Genomic DNA, 10,472 nt, shown 5'->3' on the forward strand with positions numbered 1-10,472 from the left:
ATGCAAAAATAATGGATTTCTTTTTACTACACCTAATATATGCTTGTGTTTTTTGAAATATAATATATCTCATTATTAATTATTATATAATATAATATCACTCTGTTATTCATATACTCAGCAAAGGCTATCCAATACATTATCTCCTTTGTGCCTAAAATTTCAAAGTTATTTAAAATCTTATGGAAATCCTCATTTATTGATGAACAACTAAATTCGGCAAATCTATATGATTTAACCAGACAAATGAAATAAAAAACGTAATCCGTTTTAATCCCTGACATTGTATTAAAATGACGTAATTGCTATTCTTTCAGTCTAAAATAGATTCGAGAACCTCGAAACTAGGGATGTGGCTCTATAATAGATGATCTTATTCTTTTCAATAGAAAAAATTTCGCAGATCATGAATCTACTTTCATTTGTGACACAGGTACAAAGTTATACATTTTTACTTCAACAATGCACAAAGATTTTTTATCCATATGGATAGAAAATTATTCAATTTTACTACATTTAATTTCTTTCTATCCATATGCATGAATCAAGAATTTTGATTCAAATAAATTAAAATAGACTAAAAATTTTCAACCTATTTCAATTCTTTTTCGGATACTGGATCGGTTTGGTAACTAACAGTCACCAAAAATTAATCCTTTGGTGTGCTTGTGTTTTTTGAAATATAATATATTTCATTATTAATTATTATATAATATCACTCTGTTATTCAAAACGTTATATTACTATAACATTACTATGATATTTCAATGTTTGTTATCAACGTTTATTAATAATATTTCTATGATATAATATTATAATACGTAATATTTCCGGTAATTGCAATATTACTGTGATATTATTGTGATATTACTTGCTATGTGGTTTGTAATAATGAGTAATATGCGCACCTAATCCAAGATCTTTTTTAAATTGATCTGTGATCCTGCCACTGTTAAAGATGTTCTCAAGGTTCTTATTAAGTCTGCAGAATCTTTGGCTCACATTGTAGACAACAACGGCGTATTGAACTTCCATCATAATGATGACTATATACATGAAGTACAGAGGAACGTAATTGAGTGGACCTTTGTCGCTCAATTTCTTGTTCAGTTTCACTTCATAATTCCATGTGTAAATATCGAGACATGAAATGATGATGGAATAGAGAAGACTGCAGAGTGTCAAAAGGATTGTGTATCGTCGAAGTTTTTTCGGCGAAACGATTCCTAGCTTCTCGTCGCACTTTAATGCAAATGAATTGAATATGAATATCAATTGCAATAATATAATATTTAATTAATTGTAAGACTTACATCAACCAATTTATCGATAATAGTTTGCACGTGTTTCCAACATAGAATGGATCCGACGATAGAAGAGGCTGTGAGACTAATTACACCCATTACATCGCTAGTAGTCACAATGACTGCGTTCTGTGATTTGAGTCGAGTGCTGTGTTCCCATCCATCTCTTAAATCGCGCCAAAAACCCCAAATCTCAGCACTGATTAGGCACATTAATAGGCACATACTGCAAAACATTATTCTAATTATGTATTTTACCTATGAATAAGAATTAAATAAAAATATGTTAAGAAAGGCTACGAGCCTACATTGGCTAACGAGATTAATAGAACAATAGAATACCATACTGTTGCATTTTTCAGTGCAACAAAAAAAATTTCTGAATTTTTTCTGCCCAAAATGGTAAATATCTTATTTAGAGAAGTCCTGTTAAATGACCTTGATTTTGACATATGTCGAAGTCAAGACACTGAGTAATCTCTAATAAGTTTTAATCGTTGCTCGTTGTTCATTACAAGATTGTTAACAAAGTTCAAAAGTTTTAAAACATAACATATTTCAACAAATCAATTAAAGAAAACTCTCGAAAGTTTCAAATAACAAGAATATAACGGCTAATGAGAGCTATTCGCTGTTATTAATGCGATCATATATAAGATATGTTAAAGAGTGAATCTGGAGACACGGTAGTGTCTAAGCCAAGCGCGCGACACTGCCGTGCCTCCTTTACGCGAAACTGAGAATTTTTCGGGGTCGAGGTGATCAGATCTCAGTAACGGCTGAACCGATCAAGTTCTACATACGCTCAATCGATAGCAAATACTAAAATTGTATCATAAAAGTGCTTTCATTTTTTTTCTACGTGCTCAACGAGCGGAGATATCGCGACGCAAAGTCCGAATCTGTGAATTTTCACGTTTCATTTTTAAGAAACGTCGTCATCATCATCATTATTAACGTCGTCGATCAGAGAGAAATGTCCATCTCGTTTTTCCGTTAATAGAGGACCTTTGACTTTATGTGTTATCTTACTCTATCTATCATCTCACTCTATCTATCTATATCTAATGTTGCATTGTGTATCACATATGACGCGCGCGCGGTTTAAAATCTTATAATTAAAAATAAAATATTATTCAATATAATATAAAATATTTATTAACAATATATATATATATATATATATTGTTAATAAATATTTTATATTATATTGAATAATATTTACCCGAGGGCTCCCTTGTGAAACGGACGCGAACGGGGGACGAGACAGCTCCGGGCACCTCGGCTCTTTCTGAACCGAGGATGGTGCTGGAGCGTCTCCCAGAGGGGGTCCCAGCAGTCCCGTCGTCGCGATACCAAGTCTCCTCCTTGTGATGAGGGAGCAGATTCGGGGATCCAGAGTGCGGTCGGGCAGGCGGGCTAGGCTCGTTGTACCTCGGAGCCTCCGAGGCCTCGAGCGGCCCGTCCTAAGGGACATCAGCTTTACCCACTTGCGGAGCCGGGCGGGTTCACCACCCGCCGCTACAGAGAGGGAGGTAGTTCGGCTCAGCCGGACCAGTGCCGAGGGGGGGGGGGGGGACAGCTGTGAGGTTCCGGGCCGATCTCGGAGCGGGGCTGGGATGATGGCGGAGGGGTTTTAGTCGGTAGGCGTCGTCGGTTAGGTTCGCCTGACCGGCGGTGAATCCGACACTCTCCGGGGGCGGTTCCCCCGGGGGTCTTTGGAAGATTTCCCCTTCGGTAACAAAAAAAAAAGGCACTATTGGTTGCGTATTACGATTGGGCAAACTTCATGTTTACTTAGAGCAAACAGAAAACGACATGTTCCAGTTCATAAAAGAACTAATGATATATAGACCGTCCATAAAAATATACAAAGCAAGGACATCGATATTAAATAAATTCGTTACTTCTCTACGTGGAACAATGGATTACAAATACAATATCTCTACTTTAGTTGCAAATCACTTATTAAAGAACGAATTTTCATGCAAAATCAGTATCAACTGCCACCATTGTCAATACACAAGAGAAGACAAGTATAACGTTTTAGAAATTAACTCAAAATCATTTTACACAAAACGTATGACTGCTTTAGAAAGCTCTGTGAATGATCAATATCTTTACAGCAATAAGAAATGCACCCGTTGCAATGACGAAAATATCGAATATTCCAGTTCCTGCGGTCAGCTTCTATTTATAGACATAGAATGCTTACAGTGGCCAGATCTTGCAAAAAATCTCAATATACTTAATTGGGAAGGAGAATTTACACTGAGTGAAATACCGAATGAAATTCAATTCCATAATCACGTATACAGATTGCTTCCTGCAATAGAATATGAAGGAATACACAAAGAGAATACAGTGGGTCATTACATAGCACATATACAAAGATTGATAGGTAAATGGGAAATTCATAAAGATCTATATCGCAACACAAAACCATTAAACACATCGAAACGAGTGTTCTTGCAAAAAAGAAAAATATCACAATTAATATACATAAAAATATAAAAGGCAATAAAAATATGTTGGAAGGCAATGTCAAACCACTGAGATCATTTTTGCCATGAGAACCTCTTCTGGAAAATAGCCGTTCGGGGATTCGGCATTAAAAACTGTAGGTCCCATATACCAGTGGATGGTAATTATGCAGAATACCCCCACCACCTCCGATTTTGATAAAATTAGGCTCATTGGACGCGTTTTTGCATAAAACGAAAGAATCTGGCAGAAATTAGTGTCGATCTGCCCCGCGAACCGAGATATTAAGCGTTAAAGTTAATGAATATTCAGGTTAGGAAATCTGTCACTGCTCCACACACACACACACACGGAGGGGGGAGGTGCAAGGGGGTGGCCTTCGGCCCCCCCTCCTGCACCCATCCTGTCGGCAGAGGTCTCCCCCAACAGTACAATCTTAGAAGTCGTGTGCCCCTTTGCGGGGGGTGGGGAAGGTGAGAATTATTTCGCGTGAAAAGTTTAACGTTTCGAAACAGAGAAAGGTGTAGAATAGTACTTAATATCATACATGTACAGAAGAAATAATATCATATACATGTATAGCAATTAGAATAATAATTGATATCATACATGTATATGATATTATTTCTTCTGTACATGTATGATATTAAGTACTATTCTACACCTTTCCCTGTTTAGAAACGTTAAACTTTTCACGCGAAATAATTCTCACCTTCCCCACCCCCCTGCAAAGGGGCACACGACTTCTAAGATTGTACTGTTGGGGGAGACCTCTGCCGACGGGGTAGATGCGAGAGGGGTGTATATGATATTATTTCTTCTGTACATGTATGATATTAAGTACTATTATACACCTTTCCCTATTTAGAAACTTAAACTTTTCACGCGAAATAACTCTCACCTCCCCACCCCCTGCAAAGGGGGACACGACTTCTAAGATTGTACTGTTGGGGGAGACCTCTGCCGACGAGGTGGATACGGGAGGAGTGACCGAAGGCCACCCTCTTGCACCCCTCCCCGTGTGTGTGTGTGTGTGTGGGGCTGTGACAGATTTCTTAACCTGAATACTCGTTTATTTTAACGCTTAATATCTCGGTTCGCGAGACAGAGCGACACCTTTTTTTGCCAGATTCTTTCGTTTGGTGCAAAAATGCATCGATTGAGTATATTTTTATCAAAATTTGAGGTGGACGGGGTTTTCTTAACATTTATCTTCTTTTTCGCTCGGGGCGGCGTAGCCTTTGAGGGTACAAACGAAACCGACGGTGGTACAAACGTCTACAAGCGATGCAGAAACAGCACCCGTTTACAGATTTAAGATATCTTTAAAACTGGCGAAGTTAGCACTCACCCCTATTTTGAAAATTCGGTACAATCACACCCTTGAGGGTACAAACGAAACCGCTGGTGGTATAAACGTCTACAAGCGATGCAGAAACAGCACCCGTTTACAGATTTAAGGTATCTTCAAAATTGGTGAAGTTAGCACTCACCCCTATTTTGAAAATTCGGTACAATCACCCCCTTGAGGATACAAACGAAACAAACTGCGGTACAAACGGGTACAAACGATTCTGAATCTAATGGCGTTTGGAAAATTTCAACATCTCAATGTGCAGTGCTAACTTTTCTTAAAATTTTTTTTCTCTCAACTCCTTGAGGTACAAACAAACATAACGGTGGTACAATCTGGTACAAACCTAGCTCTATTCAATGAAAAAAAAATTGTTTTTTTGAAGTCGGGTGCCAGGTTTACATAGGTCTATTTCGCGTCGTGAAATTGATACTGAATCTTGTTTGATACACTTCATGTTTCTCTTTCTATAGAAACGAGTTTCAATAGAAATTTTATTTACGTAAGTGGCATTTCCTTATGCGGGGTCTACAATAAAAGTCGTAAAATGAGCAACGAAAGTAGTAAAGACTGTAAGTATATAAATATTTAATTAATTAATAGTTTAAACACAATTATTAGAGTATCTAATTTGAAAAAATATCAGTTTTTCATTGGTGGGACACGAATACGACACCTCGAGTGACTCGAAAAGAAAATTTTAATTATAGTGATATTTTGCAGAGAACGAAGAAACAAACAGACGTATGTGTGAATTAATTAATATATAAATAAGCAATCTAATGAATTGTTATAATCTATAAATGATGAAATAATTGAATAAACACGCTAATGAATTAATGCAGGGTTCGGCACGCGATGCAACTTTCGGTCGATTTTTTAATCGGCTCCGTCTTCCGCTGTCTCTCTCACCTTAATGCTCTGTACACAGTCCTTCTTCTTCTTCTTTAATTAATGGCTATCGCCTCCAAATACAATAGGAGGTCGATTTAGCCAGATCACGTAAAGTTTAACGTCTTTAATAAAAAAGGTGAGAACAAAACATGAATTAATGCAAACTGAAGTTCCAACTCTGGAGCAGATTGCTCCGGCATAGAACCTCGCGACAGTGTGCCAAGTATAAAGCAAAGGGAAACTAGGATGGGAAGGGAAGGGCAAAGGCAAGGCAGAGCGCATGCGCAGGTCTCAAGGGGCGCGAGAATATAAAGCTCAAAATTGCCTGCCACAGAATTTGCTAAAGTTCTGAATGAGTCTGCAGAGGCATGGAGATGGGTTAGCAATAGCTTGTGAAAATTTAATCATTTTATCCTCGGCGCGCGAGGCACAGTCAACAGTGTATCGGAGAAAGCGTGCATCATTATAAGTATAGGAGCATTCATAAATTAGATGAATGATATCTTGATGCGGCGAACTACAGGGACAAGAAGAATTATCAATTAGGTTTTTGCGATACAAACTATAATTAAGGTTGTAATGGTTAGAGCGCAAACGATTAATCATAACAATAACCTCCCTGGTGATTTTCATGCGGAAATAGGTACCAGGGTTTCGCAGATTTAGAGAAAATATTTTCAAAGAAATAGGAGCCTTTTATGTCTGCCATAGATTCAAGATGCTGGTAGAAGTTGTCAGAGATTTGGTGTTTAATAATCGCACAAAAATCGGAGTGAGGTACCTTAAAGTTTGGTTCAATATCCTGACGGATAGCGCGTTTGACGAATTGATCAGCCTTCTCATTCTCCTCAATGAGAGGGAACCAAGTTGATCCGAATTTCGGTGCCTTTCGTTTCGGCTTCTTCGAGTGCAGACTTAATGAGGGGGATGAGATAATTATTTGTGTAATTATGAGATCCCTTAATGGACTCAAAAACGCTTTTAGAATCGGTAACGACCGTGATTTTGGGTATACGTAAATCTATCGATACGGTAATGGCAGTGTAAATAGCATAGGCTTCTGCTGAGAAGACCGAGGTGTACGAAGATAATTTAAACATGAGTTCTGCTCTTAACTGCGGGGAGAAAACCGCAGCCCCGACGAACGTGCCGTGATCGATCTTAGATCCATCAGTGTAAAATACTGTGGACTCTGCCGTGAGCCGTAGAAGTTCTTGATCGAAAAGAAATTGAGCATTAGGAATGAGCGGTGAACCAGAGGAGTCGAGAGGAGGAGGAAAAAAGGAGAAGTAAGAAAGAGAGATAGATGAAGAGTGAAAGGTGCGTCGAAAGTTGGGTAAAGTAAAAGAGCAATCAATAGCAGATTGATAAGTCCATGTGTGCTGAAAGATAAGCGCAGTTGGGAAATGAGCTCGAAGATAATCAGATTTACGAATGCCCGAAGCAAGATCACAAAGAGAATGTAATTTGATAACCGCTGGATGATCCCGCTGAACTAATTTTTATGAAGTAACGCGAAGCAAGCAGGCGAAACCTAAATGGGAGCGTGGGCTCGACAGTCTCCACAAAGATAACGTTGAGAGGAATCGAAATGCGGTAACCAAAGCATAGGCGAAGGGCTTGATTTTGGATGACTTGAAGAGGACGTAATCTGTTATCATTATTGATACCAAAAATCTGAGCAGAGTATTCAATGGACGCATGTAGCATAGCCCTGTAAATGGTAAGCAACATGTGTGGGTGTGTCCCCCACCAGGTGCCCCTAAGAGCAGAGATGATCTGAGTATATGCGTTTGCCTTTGTTGATAATAAAGGACATATGAGCCCTACCAAATAATTTAGGATCGAGCAATACCCCAAGAAAGCGCACAGTGGAAGAAGGAAAGATACGGTAGTCCTGAAATGAAATAGAGTAATTCACCGGAGTAGAGGGCCTTCTAGTAGAAGCTGCGTTTTGGGCAGAGAAATCTCCAGTCCGCGATTTCGCAAGAAAGCCTCCAAATCGCGAAGGGATCGTTCCACAGATTGGATGGCTAGTGCCGTGTCTTTAAGAGAGGAAAAGATAACACAATGTCGTCAGCAAATTGAAGTCGCTCCGTGTCAGTATCGAGGACATTTATTTTTCGTAGATAAAGGTTAAAGAGCGTGGGGCTAAAAACAGGCAGAGTGCCTTTGAATGAAGCTCTAGGCTCCGAAGTAGAACCCTGATTGATAAACTGGATAGAACGATAGGAAATGAGATAAAAGAGAGCGTAAGAGGTGGAAAATCTAAGTTTAAAAGATCTTGGATAAGAATATGAGGTAGAACATTATCAACGGCAGATTTGATGTCAATGAATAAAGCGACTGTATCCTGTTTTACAAGAAAGCCGGTGTGAATGCTGGCGACGAGAGCTGTAAGGTTGTCTTGACAGGATCTGAACTTCCTGAAACCAAATTGGTTATTCGGTAAGAGATCAGAAAGAGGAGACTCAATGAGCCAATATAAGCGGTTCAGTATCATCTTCTCCATGACCTTGAAAAAGCAAGAAGTGAGTGAAACAGGGCAGACGTCACTGCCATTAGGCTTGGGTATTAGATGTACCAGCGAATGAGACCATTGGGAAGGGAAAACAGAAAGGCGAAAAAGATTGTCAAAAATGAACAAAAGAGAAGTAAGAAGCTCATTGGGAAGGGCCTTAATTATTCTGTAATCAATCCTATCCAGACCCGGACTTGAGGAAGATTTAACAGATTGAAGAACGGCATGAAGTTATTCCATAGGGAAGGGATTATAGAGCCAGGCAAGGTTATCCTGATATTGTGAGGGGATTTCAGGAGTAGGAGGACAAAAAAGAGGACAGAGTTTGTCGATGGCACCAGAGATTTTGTCAGAAATATCTGCATTTCTGTTCAAGGAAGCGGAGTTGGAAGGAATGAGGCGACCGTACACAGTCCAAATGCCGCACGACGGTCGAGCAGCATTTGGACTGTGTACGGAGCATTGAGGTGAGAGGACAGCGAAAGGCGGAGCTGATTAAAAAATCGGCCGAAAGTTGCATCGCGTACCGAGTACTGAATTAATGAATCAGCGAATAAACGATTTTTATTTATATTTGCAGATGATAATGGTAATATGGTATCCATCTTTGAAATTCGTTCTGGCACGTCAAATTATAATTTTAGATGGAATTCTGAAAATTATGCTGATTCTTCAGGTGATCATATTGCATAAAGAAAATCATTCTGGCTCTTCAGTTGAACTTTTCAACAAATTTATCGTTAGGAAAATCAAAAGAATTGACCAGCTAAAGAACATTACGCGCAAAAGAACTAAAAATAAAGATAAGTGGATTGATGTTACGGTAAAAAAAGCCCGAAGTTCAGGCACTGAAGGTACTAGCAGGGGTTGCTTATACGTGTCAGAGAAATGCAGAATAGGTGCGATAATAAATGCCGATGTAATTGGTGCACCCAAATCAATTTGGATGATCGCAAAAATGCATTCACGTAATTCTGGACACTTGGTGATCGTAGTAAACAGTGGAAATGTTTGAATAATTGGACACATACAAAACAAAATAATTCTGAAGAAGAAAACTATAAGAGCGACTAATTTAAAAAGAAAACAGTTAGCCACGCTTTTTCACTGCCCACCGCAGATGGATCAGTCAAAATGTGCAAAACAATGTCCTGAACAGCTTAGGTAAATATTTTGTAAATATCATAAAACAATTTAGTATAAAAATCATAAATAGTATTATAAAATCATAAAATAATAATATAATACAAAATATCAAAAATATATAATTATAAAATTATATATACAAAAATAATAAATAATAGAATCTCATTTTTACGACCGTACAATTGTTAAACAATAACAAGAAAGAAGGACGCACAAAGCAAAGCCTATCACGGTCAAAGCTAGATCAAGATGCTTATTATCATTATGTGTGAATCAGGAGACGCGGTAGTGTCTCCGGCCATATTCAAAAACTCTGAGACGCTACAAGTCTCTTATCCCGAGCCACCAAAGTCCATCTTTGAGAGGTGCATAACTACTAAAATATAAAAAATTTTGAATTAAACGTCATATGTCCTGAAAGGCGGCATCGCCACGAGTAATTTGAGCCAAAAAAATTTTAAATCGGTCAAGACGTTCTGGAGATATAAGCGGTCGAAAAGTGGTAATTTTAATGAAAAATTAAGAAACGTCTCCTTCTCCTTCTCCTTCTCCATCTCCTTCTCCTTCTCCTTCTTCTTCTCTGTCCGCATTATTAAACTTTTCAACATCCTCTCTCACCTTTCACTCGCACCTCCACCATCTTTGGTCCAACGAACCTTTTCCATTCGCCCCTCCCCCTCCCCCCACCACTGACTCCCGCCACCCCTCTCTTTCGCTGTATTTCACATTCTTTCGTTATTACAACATTTTAACATCCTCTCTTACCTTC

General features: G+C 38.6%; 1 protein-coding gene across 1 annotated transcript in view; it reads right to left on the reverse strand.

Moving 5' to 3' along the window:
* Positions 1-867: 867 nt before the first annotated feature.
* The window catches only part of LOC108775833 (gustatory receptor for sugar taste 43a), a 67,536-nt gene continuing 57,931 nt past the window's right edge, over positions 868-10,472 (reverse strand). The window contains exons 3-4 of the mRNA XM_018542279.1: positions 1,314-1,530; positions 868-1,242 (exon numbers count right to left, since the gene is read on the reverse strand). Coding sequence (XP_018397781.1) covers positions 868-1,242; positions 1,314-1,530 — 592 coding nt within the window. The remainder of the gene's footprint in view (positions 1,243-1,313; positions 1,531-10,472) is intronic.

This window comes from Cyphomyrmex costatus, unplaced genomic scaffold (assembly GCF_001594065.2).
Source record: "Cyphomyrmex costatus isolate MS0001 unplaced genomic scaffold, Ccosl1.0 scaffold328, whole genome shotgun sequence".
NCBI lineage: Eukaryota > Metazoa > Arthropoda > Insecta > Hymenoptera > Formicidae > Cyphomyrmex > Cyphomyrmex costatus.